Source organism: Panulirus ornatus, chromosome 32 (assembly GCF_036320965.1).
Source record: "Panulirus ornatus isolate Po-2019 chromosome 32, ASM3632096v1, whole genome shotgun sequence".
NCBI lineage: Eukaryota > Metazoa > Arthropoda > Malacostraca > Decapoda > Palinuridae > Panulirus > Panulirus ornatus.
The window spans coordinates 3320238-3342175 of record NC_092255.1 but is presented as its reverse complement, the minus strand read 5'-3'; the positions used below and the strand labels follow the sequence as shown (position 1 = coordinate 3342175).

Sequence of the window (21938 nt, the reverse complement as noted above, 5' to 3'; positions counted from 1 at the left end):
TCTAATGAGCTAACAATTATTGTAACAGTGTATATACCATATACCTAGAATACTATGAGAAAAATGATACAGAGGTATATAACATTTTATCTATCAATCTATCTATATTTCTGATGCGTGTTTCCTACAAGGACTCCCTAAAGGGGCTGGCCATGGCAAAAAAGCCTGCATAACTGGTGAGCTCCAATGAGCACTAGAGTTTACTGGAGTATATAATGATACTGTTGAGATTCCTGTGTAGATGCACAGATAGTTAGGTATTTTGGATATATTCCTTAAATACACTCAAAACTCCAGAAAGACCAAACATTTTGGCCCTTTCTTAGTCCCAGGTATGCTGGATTTTTTATGTTGTACCTGTAAGATGGCTATGCAGAATATCTTCCAGACACCTTTTTTTTTCAAAATTTTTGATGCACCAGTGTGATACACATCCTTGTAAAGTTTTTGTCAAAGTAATGCTTAACAGAATGCTACAGATATTGTTAATAGCTGACCATAATGTGGTGGTGAGCAGTGATGTTTACAGTTGTTGTTTTGTAATATCTTTGTTCTGTAATATCTTTTTGGCATTATAGATTTTTTGTTGCATGTGTGATATGGCATTCACTACCAAAATATTTGTGAACTCTATTCATTAATTACTCGCAAACATTAGAAGAATTTCAACAGTTTGATGAAAATTTGTCTAATATTTGATTGTTTATGATTGTTACAGATCCACAGATACATAGAAATGAGACAAAATTTTCCAGACTGGACTACATAAGGGAAGAAAAAGTGACAACTGATTTGAAAGGAACATATATCTGCAAAGCAGAATATTATGATGATACACCTCCTAAAGAAATAAGAACAATGATTGTAGTCCACGGTAAGTAAGGGCTTTTTTTTTTTTGTCTATGGTAAGCTCTAAGAAGTGTGTTTGTTTTGTATTTTTCTTTAATAGTCAGATACTTATTATCTAATCTTCTCTTTGTTTAAATTCTGTAAGAGAGCAACTTATTATACTTTTTCAAACATATAATAGGGTGTTATTGGGTTTCACCTTCATGTGGCCACACCTTCGGCAAAGCTGTATCATGTCAATGAACGAAAAAGAGTGTAGTCTCATCGAGGAACATTTTGCTTTGAAAGGCAGTTTTAATGCTGCAGGAGCCACTGTATGGTAGTGATGATACAAAGTAACTGATGTAGGAGAAATGGATAATATTTAGTGAAAGCTGGAGACACATTTGTAACTTAAAGTCCACTGAGCAACTAGTTGTAATACAGTATTTCTTAGTATACCATAATGAACATACTTTGTATCTTGTTTGATTATCTGACATAATACACTAAACCTTATCTAAATGATGTTTAATTGTTTGAAATATTTAGAAAAGAATAATATGTGAAAATTGGTAATGGTGATTGGTAAGAAATTAGGGAAGAGTAGTTGGAAGGTGTTCCTTTTGTAGAAATTAATGCATATAAGCATTCCAATGAATCAAGTTAGCTGCGCTGGGTTCTTCAGCATTATGTGGGACTACAGGATGGGTGGCAAAATGTGAAGTCTTCCGTACCATATATTTTTTAAGATATAATCTGAGCAGATTAAGTCAGACCAAGTGATTAGATGAAGAACTACATGGTGACCACTTTATTCTCCTTGTGTAGACTTTTATTTCATGGCTCCTTTAGAGTATTGGGAAGCTTTTCATATGACTTTTTCTGTAAGTGCTCAGCTAGTTATTGGGGAAGAGAAATTACCTTTATTTAATCAGCATAAGAGTATTATTACATAAATATTCACAAAATTTTTAATCCTTTTTGAGATTTATTGTTTATTGTTAGTGCTGTATTTTAGTACCTTTATTATTACCTTTGACAAATTGATTTCCAAAACTGAAGTTTCCTCAGCTTTTTCTAAATTTTTTGTGATGTAATTTAAACTTCTGTTCAGTGATTTCAGTTAGACATTCATTTAGGAGTATTCTGAAAATCAAGTCAAGTTCGTTTGTTAAAACCTGCAAATTTAGGGTAACTCTTACAAAGTCTTTTATTTTCCATGTTAAGCTACAATCAGAGGATTAAATGTTATTTTATTTTATTTTATTCTATTTTATTCTAGACTAGACAGACTGATGGATTTATCTTACTTATGCAGAAGAATCTAATCAAAATAGAAAACTGAAGTTATTTTGTTTAGATTTAAAAGTGTATAGTGTATGTCAAGTATTTATGCATCTCATATGTGTACTGTAGATGTATTTGTTCATACACTTTCTAGAACTGGTGCAATAAGTTGTGTGGCCACAATTTTGTGAGTTCTTTCTATGTGATTCTGCTACTTTACATCCTTCAGATAGGAAGTATGCATCCTAATTCCTAATGCTGTTTAATTGATGATGAAGATGGAGAGTACTAATTATTGCATACATTTTTTTAGTTCTCTTTTGCAAGTGCAGAAAGTTTGTTGTTGGTAAAGACATTGCTGGCATTTATATATATACATGTGTATGTGGGTGGGTAGGGCAATTCCTTGTCTGTTTCCTTGTGCTAATTTTCCAAAAGAAGGAACAGAGAAGGAGGCCAAGTGAGGATATTCCCTCAAAATGTTCAGTCCTCTGTTCTTAACACTACCTTGCTAATGCGGGAAATGGCAAATAGTATGAAAAAAATATATAGCTGGTAGAAGAGGCTTGAAGCATGTGTGCATTAGCTTCCCACCCACCCTGAGATGCATTACTGGTGGACCCAGTTCTGTGTTTAGTGCATCCCTTAATGCTCCTTTGCTGGAGTTTAGAAATTAAAGTCTACACCCAAAGGAATATTCAGGCCCCTGTAAGACTGAATTTACTTCATTGTGGTATTCATTTAGAATTATTTTGAGTAAAGCTTATCATATTCTATGATCTTGCACCTCAATGATTTATTTAAATGTCCAAAATGATTTATACAGTATGAAATATTTTATTAGATGAGGAGCTGGTGAAGTTCACAGAGGATGCAAATATGAATATTGAAGGAGGGAGAGTAGAAGTTGAGGAAAACAAACCTTTCAACCTGAGCTGTAGTGTCTCAGGCACACCAAGACCAACAATCACCTGGTTTAAGGTAAAGATTAAGTCGTGTAATCTTAGATTTGTATTCATTAAGAATTTCAGGAACTTGTCAAGAAACTACTTTTCTTCTGTAAGCACATATTTCAATTTTATGTTCTAAGATGAGCCATTTCCACCACTTCTGAAGGAGTGTCCTGAGAAATCTCTCCATAAGCTCTTGAATTACTTCTTCCATGGAAGTGTGTTTCATGTACTTTTCATTTTTCAAAACATTCATTCCTGTTTATGAATATGATATTTCAAAAGTTAACATTCCATTTTTAAGTACAGGTAGAACACTGAAAATCCATGTTTCTAAAGTCCATAAGCTCCCAAAATACATTATCCAGCACGTTTAAGGCTACTGTCAACTTGCAACTGAACTCTCAAGTCCATGAATATTAATTAAATATTCTATAAGTTGTATAAGTACTTAAATTGCAACCATTTGACATTCAGAACCTCTTTTAAGTATGAAAAATCACTCTGTCAGCCAGAGTGGAATCAGAGCTCTGTCTCATTGATTCGCCATACCTCTTTGAACATCCCTTTTGTGTCGCCCATGATGTTGCAACCCTTTTCATGGTCTCCAGGTTTTAGTTTGGTCATTGCTCTCATGAAATGCCCGTGTGCATCACTGCCACCAAGGATTGGTCCCATACGCTGCATCTGTCTGCTGCTTCCCATAGTCTGTGTGGGAATCAGCCACGTGATTGGCTGTTACAATACCTCCTTTCCATATATAGCAAAGCTGTGAAATTCTCTTCTTTCTTTTGTCTTTCCCTCTTTCTGTAATCTTTTTAAGAGTCAGATAGTAATTGGTAGGCAGCCACCAACCAGGGAGGTATATTACCATTACTACCATCTGAGTATTGGGAGGGTTATTGACAGCTACTAAGTGAGCGAGCCCTTCATTGGTTGTCAAGTTGCACTCTTCTAACCCAGATAGCAGTCTTTCTCTTTCTGCCTCACCCACATGTGAACTACTGGCATTTTGTCCACAAACACAATCTCTCCTTGTCATACGTAACACTTGACTACACTGAACTCACGCAGCTCATTCTTCGCGACTCTGGATTTTCCTGCAGTGAGCACTTGCAAAATGTGTTGCCTTGCAACCCCAAAGTAAGGGCGATTGTATAATTTTTGTATAGTCACATGAAGCATTATGTAACTTAAAAGTTTTTGTTGGCATGACTTTTTCAGTGTGCAGTGTTGATTTCAAGGACAGATATATGGTCATACCATAGAAAACAGGGAGACCAGATTTGAGATAGAAGGCTAGAGTGAAAATGTTTGATTGATTGTGGTTCGAACATGCACTAGATAGAGTGATTAGAACAATTTGGTATACTTGGGTTGACATGCTGTCTGTGGACTAAACCAGGGCATGTGAAGTGTCTTGGGTAAACCATGGAAAGGTGTGTAGGGTCTGATAAGAAAGGGGATATGTACAAAACATTACTGAATTTTTGAAAGTGATGTATCATCCTGGTTTCATGGTTACCCACTGTAGCAATTGTGGAACTTTGTATAAAAAGTATATAGCCTAATTTCTGTGTAAATTGCTTCAGATTAGTTGTTTGAAATATATGATAGTGTCAGAATTTAGTAGTTTTTTTGCAAGATGTTTCATCTGTCAACTTGGGCTAGTCATAGGCTTCCATTTATTGAGCAAGGGGTTTTGATATTTTTTTTTTTTTAAACTTTTGTCTTCTACTTAAACTGAAAGCTGTATGTGATAGCAAGAATTTTTTTTTACTGACAGCCATATATGCTTCACTGATCTATCTGATATTTAGGAGACCCATTGGTTTTAGCATAAGCTGAGCGGTCAACACTACTGTTGATTGATGTGAATGGTCATCACTACTGTAAATGGATGTGAGTGGTAGTCACTACTGTAAGTGGATGTGAGTGGTCATCACTACTGTAAATGGATGTGAGTGGTAATCACTACTGTAACTTGATGTGAGTGGTCATTACTACTGCAAACTGATGTGATTACAGGTTGATATAGTAACCATACTTGCCTTTCATTCTCAAAAATTAGTTATGAGTACGAGACTTTTCTGTGATCAGAGAGGTGCAGGTTGAAGGCATACAGTACTATCTCACCCATCTTGTGTACCTAGTCTATCATGGGCCAGTTAATCTGACTTGTGTTAGGTTAGAGCAGCCTGAAAATGTTCTCTAGATAATTTGAAGGTAAATGAAACTTGGTCTTGATTTATTATATTCATCAGTTGATCCAATAGACTGTGCTCTTCATTACTATATTAGAGACAGGTATAAGAGCTGTGGTACCTTTAGCCTCATCTTGTTTTGGATTAGAGAAGTTTGTTGCAGAACTAATTGTGCCATTATGCTACATATACCCTTTCATGCTAAATGCATTTAGCTCAGGAGGGTGCATGAAGAAGAGTATCAAAATACTTAGGGTACTGTACATATACACGTTTAAATCTGCAGTATTCTAGGTTCAGACATTTATTAAAGGATTTTATTTTTGTAGATTTGGAACATTAACATGTATTCCTTTCATTACAGGATGATGAACCTTTGACTCCTGACTCTCCCTTCTTTGATGAAACAACACTTTTGGCAAAAAATCATGAGAAAATTGAGATGAAGTATATATTCAAAGAGAAACATGTTGGATGGTACAGCTGCAGGGCAGAGAACCGCCTAGGAGAACTTGTAGGATCCCTTACAATTGTAGTGCCTAGTAAGATTACTAACTTCCTTAGTGTTAATTTTTTGGGGTATTTTCTATTCATACCTGCATGAAACTGTACAAGTGTCTTATAAGTCTGAACTCTGACAAATTTTGCTATTTACCATTAGTTCAATACTTATTTACCCTTAGTTCTGTACATATAATTACCCTTAGTTCAACATGTATTTACCCTTAGTCATTATGTAGAATTACCCTTAGATCAACACACATATGAATTACATGATATGAACATAATTACATATATCCATGGGTTCAGCAGAATAATTATGAGTAATTACATGTAATTTCATGTTTTGTAATTTCGAAATCTTTTAACAAAAGGTACATAGTGAAGTCTGTCGGTAAGTCTAGAATGTTGAGACACCCTGCTTATTCTTACATCGTCTTAAAAGTTTTATCATCCCTAAATGATGCCATCTCTCATTTTGTCAGCACTATTAACTAAGCACTTATCTCAAGGACTGAAAGCAATATGACCCAAACTTCTAGCCACAAGTTACAGACCTCATAAAGCAAACAAAATGGTCAGACAAAACTACTCGTCATCAGTAGAGACCATAGAACAAATCCAAACAATACCATCTGATAAGTTTTATAGAAATGCATTAAGGAAGGTGTGGGAAGAAAACCAATAGAAGCTGAGATCAGTTTTTATAAAGAGAAATTAGAGAGGAGGGCAAATGATTCCAAGTGAAGATGGGTCTATGGCAGTGGTACTTGATGTCACCATAAATATTTGATTTGTTTATGGTTGGGGTAGTAAGAGAGGTAAATGCAAGGGTTTTAGAGACAGCTGTAGGTATACTGTATGTTGGGGTTGGGGAGGCCTTGGAGGTGAGTCATTTATTGTTTACAGATGACATGGTGCTAATGGCAGAATTGAGTGAGAAACAGTAATAGTTGGTGTCTGAGTTTGGGAGAGTATTTAAAAAGAGAAAGTTGAGGCTGAATGTGAACAAAAGCGAGATTATTCAGTTTAGCTGTGCAGAGAAACAGGTTAATTGAGGATGTGAATTTGAATAGAGAATACTTGGAGAAAGTGAATTATTTTAGATACCTGGGAGTGGATATGGTAGTGAATGGAATGATGGAAACTGAGGTGAGCTATAGGGTGAGTAAGGGAACAAAAACTCTTGGAGCATTGAGGATTATGTGAAAAAAGAGGTCACTATCTGGGAGGGTGAAAATGGGTATGTTTGAAGTACAGCAGTGCTAATGATGTTGTACGGATGCAAGGCATTTACTATAGATGACATTGCTCAGAAGGTGAATATGTTGGAAGCGAAATGTTTGGACCGTATGTGGTACGGAGGGTTGATCAAGTACAAAGGCAAAGGGGATAAGAGTGAGTGCTCAAATTACAGAGGTATAAGTTTGTTGAGTATTCCTGGTAAATTATATGGGAGGGTATTGATTGAGAGGGTGAAGGCATGTACAGAGCATCAGATTGGGGAAGAGCAGTGCGGTTTCAGAAGTGGTAGAGGATGTGTGGATCAGGTGTTTGCTTTGAAGAATGTATGTGAGAAATACTTAGAAAAGCAAATGGATTTGTATGTAGCATTTATGGATCTGGAGAAGGCATATGATAGAGTTGATAGAGATGCTCTGTGGAAGGTATTAAGAATATATGGTGTGGGAGGCAAGTTGTTAGAAGCAGTGAAAAGTTTTTATCGAGGATGTAAGGCATGTGTACGTGTAGGAAGAGAGGAAAGTGATTGGTTCTCAATGAATGTAGGTTTGCGGCAGGGGTGTGTGATGTCTCCATGGTTGTTTAATTTGTTTATGGATGGGGTTGTTAGGGAGGTAAATGCAAGAGTCCTGGAAAGAGGGGCAAGTATGAAGTCTGTTGGGGATGAGAGAGCTTGGGAAGTGAGTCAGTTGTTGTTCGCTGATGATACAGCGCTGGTGGCTGATTCATGTGAGAAACTGCAGAAGCTGGTGACTGAGTTTGGTAAAGTGTGTGGAAGAAGAAAGTTAAGAGTAAATGTGAATAAGAGCAAGGTTATTAGGTACAGTAGGGTTGAGGGTCAAGTCAATTGGGAGGTGAGTTTGAATGGAGAAAAACTGGAGGAAGTGAAGTGTTTTAGATATCTGGGAGTGGATCTGGCAGCGGATGGAACCATGGAAGCGGAAGTGGATCATAGGGTGGGGGAGGGGGCGAAAATTTTGGGAGCCTTGAAAAATGTGTGGAAGTCGAGAACATTATCTCGGAAAGCAAAAATGGGTATGTTTGAGGGAATGGTGGTTCCAACAATGTTGTATGGTTGCGAGGCGTGGGCTATGGATAGAGTTGTGCGCAGGAGGATGGATGTGCTGGAAATGAGATGTTTGAGGACAATGTGTGGTGTGAGGTGGTTTGATCGAGTAAGTAACGTAAGGGTAAGAGAGATGTGTGGAAATAAAAAGAGCGTGGTTGAGAGAGCAGAAGAGGGTGTTTTGAAATGGTTTGGGCACATGGAGAGAATGAGTGAGGAAAGATTGACCAAGAGGATATATGTGTCGGAGGTGGAGGGAACGAGGAGAAGAGGGAGACCAAATTGGAGGTGGAAAGATGGAGTGAAAAAGATTTTGTGTGATCGGGGCCTGAACATGCAGGAGGGTGAAAGGAGGGCAAGGAATAGAGTGAATTGGAGCGATGTGGTATACAGGGGTTGACGTGCTGTCAGTGGATTGAATCAAGGCATGTGAAGCGTCTGGGGTAAACCATGGAAAGCTGTGTAGGTATGTATATTTGCGTGTGTGGACGTGTGTATGTACATGTGTATGGGGGGGGGTTGGGCCATTTCTTTCGTCTGTTTCCTTGCGCTACCTCGCAAACGCGGGAGACAGCGACAAAAAAAAAAAAAAAAAAAAAAAAAAAAAAAAAAAAAAAAAAAAAGAGAAAGGTGTTATAGTAGGAAGAGTATGGTTGAGAGAGAACTGATAATTGCTGAAATTGTTTGGACATTTGGACAGAATGAGTGAGGAGAGGTTGAAAAAGAGGATATATGACTCAGAAGTGAAGAGGGCAAGGAGAAGGGGAGACTGAATTTGAAATGGAATGGTGGAGTGAAACAGGAGGGTGAAAAGCATGCATAGAATAGGGTGAATTGGAGCAGTGAGGTACACAGATGACCTGCTGTAAATGGACTGAAATAGTGCACATGAAACAGCTGGGGGAAACCACAGAAAGGTGTGTGGAGCATGGTTGTGGTAGGGGGCTGTGGTTTGGTCCATTACACATGACATCTAGAGAATGGATTTGAGCAAATGAGGCCTTTTCTGTAATTACCTATTTGTAATATCTTATTTTTACTTGATGGGGAGGGAGTTTTACACTCATAGAGTCCCATGTCTTTCTTATATCATACTCCATTCTTTTTTGTTCCTGATGCTACCTTGCTAATGTGGTAAAGAGGGCAACAAACTTTGGGCCAGTATTAATAGAGTTAAGTTATGGGAAAAGGCTGCAGGCTTTAAATTTTTCTTTGAAAAGAGAATAGTGAGGATGACCTGATCACCACCTGTAGGTTTTTTAGGGGTCAATGATGTGGCCAGTGAACCACTCCTCAAGGGATGTGGAGATAGAGAAACCAGGGGACATTATTTGAAGTTAAGTAAGAAACTTGTTGAAAAGGATGCAAAGAAATACTTTTATAGTATAGGAGTGTTGGGTGAATGGAACAGTATGACTGAGGACATGGTATATGCAGACAGCATACTAAAATTAAGAGGGATAGGGGAGAAAGAATACTTCCCACGTATTCCCTGCGTGTCGTAGAAGGCGACTAAAAGGGGAGGGAGCGGGTGGCTGGAAATCCTCCCCTCTCGTTTTTTTCAATTTTCCAAAAGAAGGAACAGAGAAGGGGGCCAGGTGAGGATGTTCCCTCAAAGGCCCATTCCTCTGTTCTTAACGCTACCTCGCTGACGTGGGAAATGGCGAATAGTACGAAAGAAAAAAGAAAGATGATAGTAAAGTGTTAGAGATGGAGCTCCATGAGTGTTAAACTCCATCCCTATGTAGTACAAATATATAATTACAAGTACAAAAGAAAAAAAGATTTGCTAGTTTATACAGTATTGATTTAAAAGAAGAATACTAATGATATAGTCTCACTGGTGCTGGCAGTCACAAACATTTCAACAAACATTTCTGAGAATTTTTATCCTGTAATTCATTCATGCTTAATTTTTAGGTGTATCTTGTACACTGTTATCCAGAGTACTCTAATAACAGGTAAACATCTGTATCATAATGTATCTGGAGAGCAGATTTTGGTATTTTCATGTCTTTGATGTATTCTTTTATGGAAATTTATCATAAGGGTATATATTTTTGATATTAGCCAGTAGATATGATTTATTTCTGGAAAACATAATTCAAGGGGAATTTTCATGTACATAGAATTTTTGTATTCAGAATTTCAAAGTGGGTATCTTTTCAATTTGTGCAGATATAGTTTTCATCATTTAAGTAATCCTTATTTTTACAATCTTTTTCCCTACAGGAAGTGGGCTTAGCAATGCAGCAAAAGTTGGCTTGTCTCTCGCTTGTATGGGAATTGCATTTCTTGTGGTGGTGGTTGTTGTGCTTGTCAGAAGAGTTAAGCAAGAAAGGAAGTTTCGGAAGTCTTTCCGTAAAAATGAGCTATATTTGTTTGAGAAAGGAAACATTGGTCAGCTTAACCCAGACTGCACAGCTGATGAACAAGCAGAGTTGCTGCCATACAGTCAAGAGTGGGAAGTACCGAGAGAAAATATTAGAATAGGTAAGGAGTATTGTGAGAATAGTAGAACATGTAAGGACTAGTTTTGTGTTTAGTCTTACCCACTTCAATAGCTTATAAGTATGAGAAAACAAATTAAGAAATAGGGAGATGCAGAATTTTTAGAGAAGTTGCCATGAAGGTCTGGATGAAATATTGCCTATTCATGCTGCCATCTCAACGTTTCAGTCCTTCACCTGCATTGGTCCTTCATTACTGTACCTTTCCTCTCAAGGGGCTGTATCTTTTATCCAACTTTTAAAATTTCCCAGATGCCCTCATATTATACATCTGTTCAGATTATATTATGTAAGGGGAAGACTTTCTGGTAGCTGCTTATGAGTTTAAATGTTTAACAAATAGTGCAGACATGTACTTGTTGATATTTCACATTGTATACATTTTGGATTTTATTTCCCCAGCTTGAAGATGAGGATATCCTCTGTAGCTGCAGGTCACACAGACCTAAAGTTATTATCATCATCACCATTAATATGATTTTTATTATTATGAAGGAATAGTGGTTCCAACAATGTTGTATGGTTGCGAGGCGTGGGCTATGGATAGAGTTGTGCGCAGGAGGATGGATGTGCTGGAAATGAGATGTTTGAGGACAATGTGTGGTGTGAGGTGGTTTGATCGAGTAAGTAACGTAAGGGTAAGAGAGATGTGTGGAAATAAAAAGAGCGTGGTTGAGAGAGCAGAAGAGGGTGTTTTGAAATGGTTTGGGCACATGGAGAGAATGAGTGAGGAAAGATTGACCAAGAGGATATATGTGTCGGAGGTGGAGGGAACGAGGAGAAGAGGGAGACCAAATTGGAGGTGGAAAGATGGAGTGAAAAAGATTTTGTGTGATCGGGGCCTGAACATGCAGGAGGGTGAAAGGAGGGCAAGGAATAGAGTGAATTGGAGCGATGTGGTATACAGGGGTTGACGTGCTGTCAGTGGAGTGAATCAAGGCATGTGAAGCGTCTGGGGTAAACCATGGAAAGCTGTGTAGGTATGTATATTTGCGTGTGTGGACGTGTGTATGTACATGTGTATGGGGGGGGGGTTGGGCCATTTCTTTCGTCTGTTTCCTTGCGCTACCTCGCAAACGCGGGAGACAGCGACAAAGTATAAAAAAAAAAAAAAAAAAAAATTATTATGACAATCATTATTTTTCCCCTGGGGATATGGGAGAAAGAATACTACTCACATATCTCATGCATGTCACAGAAGGCAGGAGCATCTTTCTGTCTATATCTCTGATGCCTGTTCCTGTTAAGTCATTTATATACACCAAGAATGTCAGTGGGCGAGAAACAGGGCAATGCAATACTCCACTTGTAACCTCTTACTTGTGTCCCTCGTTACCTTCCAAATTGATAGTTCTCAGTGGAACAATTGGGTTTACCCCTTTATTCCTTCTTGTAGCATATTAATCATCATCTGAAGGGAGGAGTGTATAAAAGGCTTTGTGGCAGTTAGAAAAACACAGTCTACTCTTTGATCTCTTTGGCCTAATACTGAGCTCATTCTCATAAAAGTCTTACACTTTCTTAAGGCAGAAAACCCCCATCCCTTTTTTTCCCCCAGTTAAGAAGCTTTTCTTTATAGGTAGTCACTTATTTGGTGTCTGATATTCTTTACAAGGCACACCTATCAAACAGGCCTGTAGTTAGGTGTAATTTCTTGGTCATCTTTCTTAAAGATGGGCATGACATTTGTCCTCTTTCACATCTTTGGAACTACTACATCATGCATCGTAATGAACATTATTTTGAGAGGCTTAGCAAATGCTTCAGCACTTTCATTAAGCACAAATGGAGATTTCATCAAGTCCATGTACCTTATATGAATCAAATTGTTTTTTGTAACCAGGTTACGTTGTTTATGTTGATCTCTTCTCTTTCCAAGACTTCTTGCCCCTCCCACCTTTGAAACACTGATGTGGTATCATCCTCCACTGTGGAAATGTTTTTAAATTTGTCTTTCAGTTCCTTGCACATTTTGCTCTTTTTCAAGAATTCTTCCCTTTGAGTTCTTTATCCTGATTAGTTGCTTTTGAATCAGTAGTTTGCAGAGGATAAACTTATGGAAAACCTTTGGGTTGTCTTCTGCCTTGTCCACAGTTTTTTTCAAATCCTCTTTGCTCCTCCTTCCTTATTTTGCAGTACTCATCACTTGCTTTCATGTACCTTTTCAATGCTAGCTCATTACAGTATCCTTTGTATCTCTTACACAGTTCATCCGTGAGTTCTCTTGCTTTTCAGCATAGAAGGAATTGAAGGAATAGTGGTTCCAACAATGTTGTATGGTTGCGAGGCGTGGGCTATGGATAGAGTTGTGCGCAGGAGGGTGGATGTGCTGAAAATGAGATGTTTGAGGACAACATGTGGTGTGAGGTGGTTTGATCGAGTAAGTAATGTAAGGGTGAGAGAGATGTGTGGAAATAAAAAGAGTGTGGTTGAGAGAGCAGAAGAGGGTGTTTTGAAATGGTTTGGTCACATGGAGAGAATGAGTGGGGAAAGATTGACCAAGAGGATATATGTGTCAGAGGTGGAGGGAACGAGGAGAAGTGGGAGACCAAATTGGAGGTGGAAAGATGGAGTGAAAAAGGTTTTGAGTGATCGGGGCCTGAACATGCAGGAGGGTGAAAGGCATGCAAGGAATACAGTGAATTGGAGCGATGTGGTATACCGGGGTCGACGTGCTGTCAATGGATTGAACCAGGGCATGTGAAGCGTCTAGGGTAAACCATGCAAAGTTTGTGGGGCCTGGATGTGGAAAGGGAGCTGTGGTTTCGGTGCATTATTACATGACAGCTAGAGACTGAGTGTGAACGAATGGGGCCTTTGGTGTTTTTACTAGTGCTACCTCGCACACATGGGGGGGAGGGGGTTGTTATTCCACGTGTGGCGAGGTGGTGATGGGAACAAATAAAGGCAGACAGTATGAATTATGTACATGCGTATATATGTATATGTCTGTGTGTGTATATATATGTGTACATTTGAGATGTATAGATATGTATATTGTGCATGGGTGGACATGTATGTATATACATGTGTATGTGGGCGGGTTGGGCCATTCTTTCGTCTGTTTCCTTGCACTACCTCGCTAACGCAGGAGACAGCGACAAAGCAAAATAAAAATAGATATAACCAACTTCCCTTTTAGTGTCCCATTATGCTCGTATCCCGATTCCGAAGTTGTAGATTTGAAAACAAAATAACTTTGTTTTGTATACTTTTTCCCCTAATCAACCCTGTCAAATAACTTGATTAGCTAAATATGGTTTCCTTGATTGTATATCCTCTTAGGGTCCTGTGCTTCCTCTGAATCCCCTTTGCTTCTTCCTCCACCACATAGTTAAAAGCAAGTATACAACGATCCTTTTTTCCTAAAGGTTCTTCATGTTTGATGTGCTCTATTTCCATGCTGTTTTATGTAAAGACAAGGGCAAGTGGAAATGATGTGTCTTCCTCCTATATCTGGTATGCTCCATGACATCGTGATACAAGAAGTTATCTGGTACACATTCAAGGAACATGTTTCTCCATATCCATGAGTGTATAAGTTCTCCCAGCCCATTTTTCTGTTGTTAAAGTCCCTCATTATCAATACTTTAACATCCCCATTAATGGAGTATCTTGCTGCTTCCCCTAACTGTCCAAGAAGTTCCTTCATTGTTATCAGTGTACACCTGCTCTGGGTTGCTGCAGATCTTTGGAGGGATGTAGACCGACAGCACCACTCTGAATTTTCTTCCCGAACATATTTTTACCCAGTATGTATTGCTTAAGGGTGCCATCTATTAATATCTCAAAGAATTTAATGTTGTCCCTCATTAAGTGGCCCAATCCCCAGCCTCCTTAATCTTCTCTCTTCTTTCTTGTGTGTAGCCCTCTGAGTGGATTAGGGTAGCCTTTAGTTCCTTTGCAAAATTCTAACTATAATGATTTTGGGGTTGTCATCTCTGACACAATCTCTTGAATTCTAAATCCTAACATAGACTGCTAGCCCATTTACAATAGTACACAGTATCTCTGGTGTACAGCTCTTGCTACTAGTTAGTTCCATTCCCTGTGATGTTCCTTCCCTTATATGATCCCTTTTGTTTTTTCCTTCAGCCTGTTTTCTCCACCTCTTTTTTTTCTTCTCTTTTGCTTTGTTACTCTTGATGCTAACTCCTTTGAATTCCTCCCCTCTGGCAAGCTTGTATGACTGTCTTAGCACCTAATAACTAAAAAAATTCATGTTGAATGATATTCTTTGCAGCCTTTTCCCAATGTCTTGCCAGTATGCCCCCCTTTCTCTTGAGTTCCTTTACTTCTTGACTTGCATATTCCAGTTCTGTCACATTCAGTAATTTTTCAACTTGCTTCCCCTCCTTAGTGAGAGAAAGGCAGTAAGAATGCATGGAATAGTGTTTGCGGAGGAGGCATGTTAGGCCATGGATAAGTGGAGATTTTTTCCATGGCCACCCAATGTTGTGAGTTCCTCAAGGGAACAGGTGTCAGAAATATAGATAAATAGATAGAACCCCTTTTACTGAGCTCTTGCGGCTCAGATGCCCACATTTCACCTGCAGTCACATATTTCACCTATTCATGTTAGCAGTGCTAACCTATATAGCTTCAAATTCTTGCCCTGTACCCTTGTAATGTGAACTCTCACCTAATGCTACTTTGCACTCAAACTCTCATGATAGTTTACCTCCAACAAGCCTCATTTCCAGGCTCATTCACTTTCACCACCTTTTTTCTCACTCATGTCATTTCTTATATATGTGTAAATGAGTGGATGGGCCATTCTTTGTCAGTGTCCTGGTGCTACCTCGCTGACACAGGAAACAGCAATTAAGTATAATAATAAAAATTAGTAAACAGTTCAGTAATACCTGTTGACCTCAACCCCACTCATCCAGATAAACTTATGTACAAAAAGTAATAACTTGATTCTTTGCTCCAGAAAGCCAACTAAACACAATAGAATTTATGCCTTTCTCTTTCACATGTCCTAGTAGAATATTGAATCCTGTCTCCACTTTTTCAAACAGTTTATGTTCCTTTTGTTTTTTTTCTTGCTCATGAGCCTCATAAAATTTTTAAAACAGACCATATCTTGATTGACAGCTGTATTTTGCATCACTTATACTCCAGGTAAACAGCTGGGTTCTGGGGCTTTTGGGCGTGTGGTGAAAGCAACTGTGTCAGGCTTGGAAGAAGATGGTGTTCCTATAAATACTGCTGCTCTCAAGATGTGCAAGAGCCAGGCTGATCAGTCACAGGTCCGAGCCTTGGCACTAGAACTCAAAATTATGATTCACCTTGGCAAGCATCTCAACATTGTGAACCTTTTGGGTGCCAACACTGTTCACATTGGCAAAGGTATGCTGGTATACGCTTTACAATTTTATGACTTAAATACATTAATTACTTACTTGGTAGCCAGAGCTTGTATGCATATTGATGAAAGTCATGGATCTTCGTTGTAGTTATAAGAAATCAGAATAGATTTTCATCACAAATAATATTGACAAAATTAAGGTAATGAGGAATTATACATATTTTAGATGTAACTGACATGGAAACATCCATTATCATTTTGAAGGATGGGACAAAAGATAACAGGTGAGTGTAAAGTGATAAGTGAAATGTGATGAAAACATATGAGAGCTGAAGTTGGACAGCATCGATTGAAAAAAAATTACAAGGAATGATTAAATTGTTGTAAAATGTATTGGAAAAAAAGAATATTTATGTGCCAAAGGTGGGGATAGGTAGAGTGATTATGCTCCCATTTACAGTAGTGGTATAGGTGTAGAAAATATATTGAGAATTCATAGAGGTAATAGTTCCTGTATTGTATGATATTAGATGTTCAGTCATCATTAGAAAGATTCAAGAATATTAGTATTAGTTAAGGAGTGATAGGTTGCGACTTTTTGGAAAGGATTAGGCAAGGAGACTGCTCTTCTATATTACTTGTCAGATATATTTTACAGAAGCATTCCAGAACAGATGACTGAGTCTTAGAGGGAAAACTCCTCACTTGGCCCCCTTCTCTGTTCCTTCTTTTAGAAAAGTAAAACTGCAGGGGAGGATTTCCAGCCCCCTGCTCCTGACACTTTAAATCACCTTCTACGATACACAGGGAATATGTGGGAAGTATTCTTCCTCCCTTGTCTCCATTACTTTATATTTATTTATTTATTTATTAATTTGATCATTTCTTGCATCAGCAGGGTAGTGCCAGGAAACAGACAGAGAATGGCCCATCCACTCATATACACATACATTATATGAAAACACATATGAATATGTACATGTATACATATGTATGTGTATGTATGTATGTGTTTATGTTAATATATGAATAGTGCCCACATATCTCCTGCATATCATAGCAGGTGACTAAGAAAGGCACAAATGGGGGAATTTCTTTCCAAATGATAAAACAAATGAGCCAGGTAAGGAATTTTTTCTTTAAGGCTCAGTCATCAATTCTTTACACTATATTGCTGATGTGGGAAATAGCAAATGGCTCATATTAAAGTGTGTCTATGGGAATTCATATATAACAGAAGTGTGTCATCACTATGGAACTCATCCTCAGCAATGATTCAAGCCAAATCCATGACAGGCTACAGAGAAGGAAAGAGGAAATGTCTGTCTGATGAAACCTCACACATGAAGAAAACACCCTTCCTAAACCATTATAGGTCTTCCTTTGCAAAAAGCACCTGGCCTTACTTAACTTTACTTCACAAACAGGATGCAAGGCAGAGGATTATAGACACACAAGAGCTATGTACAGTGCTCAATCCGTGCTACATATAGACACACTATATAGTTCTTGAAGACCAAGTCATTACTGGGTGAGCACATAATTAAGGGGATGGGGTGAACCAATCCAGTCTTATACATAATTCATGTAGGAAGAGTACCTTGAGGTAGTAAACATTTTCTCACTCCTTTATGCCAATTTGCTAGTCTCGATCCAGTATTCATCTTTTAATGCAATCCAGCATCTCTGATATTTATCATTTCTTTAAAATGCATCTTCAGCACATAGCATTTGCATCTGGTCTCACCTTTCCACCCTCAGCTACTCATTTCCATTGTTTAAGTTCCACTTTCTTACAACCCCACTTCATCAAAGTGCATATCCCACTGCCTTTTGAGGTTCTCATCCACTACTTCAATAATACAAATGTTTTTGACTTTGCAGACACTTCTTCATCCTCTTCTGTTGCATTATCATGTAGTAGAGCTTTTTTTTCTGTGCTAACTTTTCTAATTTTTTTCTTTCAGCATTGTCATTTCCCTTTTATATTGCACCTCTCCTCCTAGTGAAGTATGTATCTTTGCTGCATTGAGAACAGTCCCAAAAGTCACATATAACCATGGCTGTGAAGAGAAATTCGTTACATTTAAAACTCCTTCAGCTTTCAACCTTATTACACCATCATTATTGCTTCTATACCATCTCATTGACCATTTTTAGGAATATTTTCCAAATGCTGGTCATATAGTGACTTGTTGAAAAAGACTTCATTCAGTAGCTTTACATTAGTCGTATATTTTAGGATGCTTCACTGCTGAATAGATTTAAACATATTGTATGTTATGAATATAGAGCTACAGCTGTATTCCTTTAAGCATCTTGAGGTGTAGCATGCCTCACACAGATGTAATGCTAGTAAAGCCATGTCATTATTATGCCTCGTTCACCCTCTAAGGAAAGGTATAAAAGAAGTTTTAAGAAAATATCTAGCAAATAATTTCTGATATTAATCAATTTTCTTTTGAGTTTTTAGGTGAGTTGTGGATTCTGGTAGAGTATTGCCGCTTTGGTAACCTCCTTGTGTTCATGCAGCGTCATCGGAAGTGCTTCATTAATCAAATTGACCCTTCAACTGACCATATTGACCATTTAAAACTGGTAATGGATCCAACCAGTCCACTTTCACCCATATCACATAGTACAAGGTGAGAATTTTATCAAATTTAGATATTTCTGCCTAGACATACTGTGCAATGTGGTACCACTTGAATTTCTTGTTTCACTGGATATAATCCAAGAATGAGCTTTGCTTGTTAATTTGCTGTCTTATATTGGATATGTCCTCAAAAATTTTTAGCCGTTTGTATACCTCAGTTTTCACATGTCTTCTACTCATGCTCTGATAAAACTTTACAAGTGCTACTGATCTATATAGTATTTTGCTGAGAATTAACTGTGTAGCAGTAGGGGGGAATATTAGAGCTAAGTAAAAATATAAACACTTGAAATTTAACCAAGACCATTAATGGTGCATTAACTTCGTTAAGACTCTCATGTAATTCACATAATTAGACAGTTTAAAATGTTGATAAGGTAAACTGATTACAGATGAATTTTTTTTAAAAATTGGTAAGTAAAAGAATTTTTGTTGACAAGTGATATACTTGTAAATACATAGAATGATGTATAATATGCTTTAGCAGGATAGGTAAGTTATGTTAATGGAAAATTGTTGGTATCAAGTTTAACAAACATTATGCTAATAAGATATTTTGGCAATGCTTCTGTTTTTAATACCATTTTGGTATAGTTTATCCAGAAATATTCCTATACTTTATTATAATGAAAATTAGGTATAACGGCATGCATGTAGAATTTGGACTTAATCCAAGGTTCGTCCTGATGAAAGAATTCTCATTATGCACTGTATGAATTACCCCTTTATCCCTCTATATATTTTTTAAGATAACAGGTCTTTAAAGGTATGCTTGAAATCATTTGTATTCTATTCGCCAGGCATCATATGCTGGAAATGGTCAAGAAACAACTCCAATTTCATTTTCTATTTTATTGAAACATTATATGTCATTCATAAGTTGAATGTTCTCTACATATTAGTATTGTTGACTAGCCAATAAATGTACTGATGGCCAAAAGTCCATTTTTGACTGTTGATGAGAGTACCATGTAGAACTTCATTGTTTTGATGGCAGTTCTTTATTTAGACCAACTTTGGTAATTTTAATTGTATATTTACAACTTACTGTGAAACAAATGTATATCAGTTTTGAATTTGATTTTTTCTTTCTGTGCTTGGACAGCTGATGAAACATGGATTTGAGCAGGCATTCCAAATTTTAATTTTCGAGCTCCCAGGACATATGCTGTAAGTGAATGTGGAATTCTTCTGTGACCTGCATCTCGATGAACTACCACACAGATGTCAGTTGCTTGTTGGCCAAAGCAGCAAGACCTGACTGTAGGAATCAGGTCAATTTAGTTTACAGCTGGTGACATTTTGGTTATTGATCATTTGAGGTGATGACCAAAATGTTAGGTAATTTACCATTCATGTTTGATGCATTTTCATGCAGTACTCACAGAAAGGTCCTACACTTGTATTTGGTTTTGGTATTGCCCAAGTGAAGAAAGAAGTCTCACATTCAAAGCATCTTTTTTTTTCTTTGTTCTTTCAGGGAAGGAGTTCATACTGCACCAATAACAGATCACGATGGATATTTAGCTCCATCTTCAAAATTCAACTTGGAAGCACCTCCCTTGAAACGACGCACTGACTCTCCTCCTCAGTCTCCAGCCTCTCTCACAGCATCCTCAAGTGAAAGCTACAGACCAGATGGCCATCCAAGACAACAAGTGCATAATCCAATGTATACAGCTGGGTTAATGAGATCAGTGAGTGACTGTCCTGAGGGAGATCCAAGGACTAGTAGTAGTAGTACAGGGGGATCCCAAATTTCACACCGTAAAGCCACTAGAGAACAGAGTGAAGGATCTAGTTCTTTGTCTGATAATGGATCTGTTGGCTACCGTAAAGAAGGTATGCAAACAGTAAACACTTACTTGGCAACAGCTCAATCAGTGCGGTCACCATTGTCACCATCTCCCCTGTCTCCTACAGGTAAGTACTTGCATGATTAATGCTTTTGTTCTTTTTAACTGTACCATTGATTTTTTCAATAATAAAAGCAGGGTAAGCAAAGAGTTATTACAGCAATGTTCTATCAGTGAACTGAACCAGAGCATATGAAGCAGTTAGAGGAACCACAAAAAGGTGTGAGACCTATTTATGTTTAGGGGGCCCTGGTTTCAGTACATTATATACAACAGCTAGAGAGCAGATTTGAGCAAATATGACCATCTGTTCCTGGTGCTACCTTCATATTGCAGGATGAGTATCAGTGAGAGAATAAGATTCATGTTTTGGAAGGAGGTTAATAGCATAAGAAAAACAAAAGAACAAATGGGAACATCAGTAAATGTGGCAAATGTGGAAGTGGTAACAGGTAGTGTTGAGATGTAGAGATAGAGTGACTCTTTGAAGGAATGCTGAATGTGTTTGATGATAGGATGGCAGATGCAGGGTGTTTGGGTCAGGAAGGAATGGAGAATGAAAGTCAAGGAAAGTGATTTGGTTAAGAGAGAAGAAGTAGTGAAAGCCTCATGCAAGGTGAAATGTGGCAAGAATATGGATGGTTTTGTAGTTGAATTTCTTAAGAAAGGGGGTAACTATTTTTGAAAGGTTAGTTAGGATTTTCATTGTATGTATGTCTGAGGTTTGGCAGAATTAGTGTATAGCACCACTGTTTAAAGGCAAGGGGGACAAAGTTCAGTGCTTGAACTATAGAGGTATAAGTTTCCTATGCAAACCTAGTAAACCGAATGGAAGAATGGTGAAGGCATGGACAGATGATTGAGAGGGTAAAGGCATGGACAGAGTATCAGATTGAGGGGTAACAGTGTGATTTCAAGAGTGGTAGAGGATGTGTAGATCAGGTGTTTACTTACAAGAATGTGCATAGAAACAGATGGATGTGTATGTGGCATTTATAGATCCTGAGAAAGTACATGGTAGGGTTGATAAAGATGCCTCTTGGAAGGCCTTACAAATATACTGGTTTGGGAGGAAAACTACTAGAAGCCGAGGTTTTTTTTCAAGAGTGTAAGGCATGTGTACATGACGTTAGAGAGGAGGGCAAGTGGTTCCACATGAAGGTAGGTCTGTATCAGGGTTGTGTGAGGTCATCAGGGCCGTTTAATTTGTGTATAGGTGGGATGGTGAGGGATGTAGATGCAAGGGTTTTGGAGAAAGGTGAGTTTACAGTCAGTAGTGGGTAAGGTAAATGAGTTCTTTGTTGTTTGCTGATGACAGCACTGGTGGCATATTCAAGTAAGAAACTGCAGGAGTTGATATCTAATTTTGGGAGAGTGTGTGAAAGGAAGTTGAGAGTAAATGTGAATAAATGCAAGATTATGAAGTTTAGCAGAGCAGAGGGACAGGTTTGTTGAGGTGTGAGTTTGAGTGGAGAAAATTTGGAGGAAGTAGAGTGTTTTAGATACCTGGAAGTGGACATG

General features: G+C 38.0%; 1 protein-coding gene across 8 annotated transcripts in view; it reads left to right on the top strand.

The window, feature by feature from the left end:
* LOC139758988 (vascular endothelial growth factor receptor 1-like) overlaps window positions 1–21938 on the top strand; it is a 150500-nt gene that overhangs the window by 106390 nt on the left and 22172 nt on the right. For all 8 annotated transcript variants that reach the window (XM_071680863.1, XM_071680868.1, XM_071680862.1 and 5 more), the window contains 7 exons: window positions 719–874; window positions 2963–3099; window positions 5637–5814; window positions 10314–10574; window positions 15719–15946; window positions 18379–18550; window positions 20042–20484. In XM_071680863.1, the coding sequence (XP_071536964.1) occupies window positions 719–874; window positions 2963–3099; window positions 5637–5814; window positions 10314–10574; window positions 15719–15946; window positions 18379–18550; window positions 20042–20484 (1575 nt within the window). The remainder of the gene's footprint in view (window positions 1–718; window positions 875–2962; window positions 3100–5636; window positions 5815–10313; window positions 10575–15718; window positions 15947–18378; window positions 18551–20041; window positions 20485–21938) is intronic.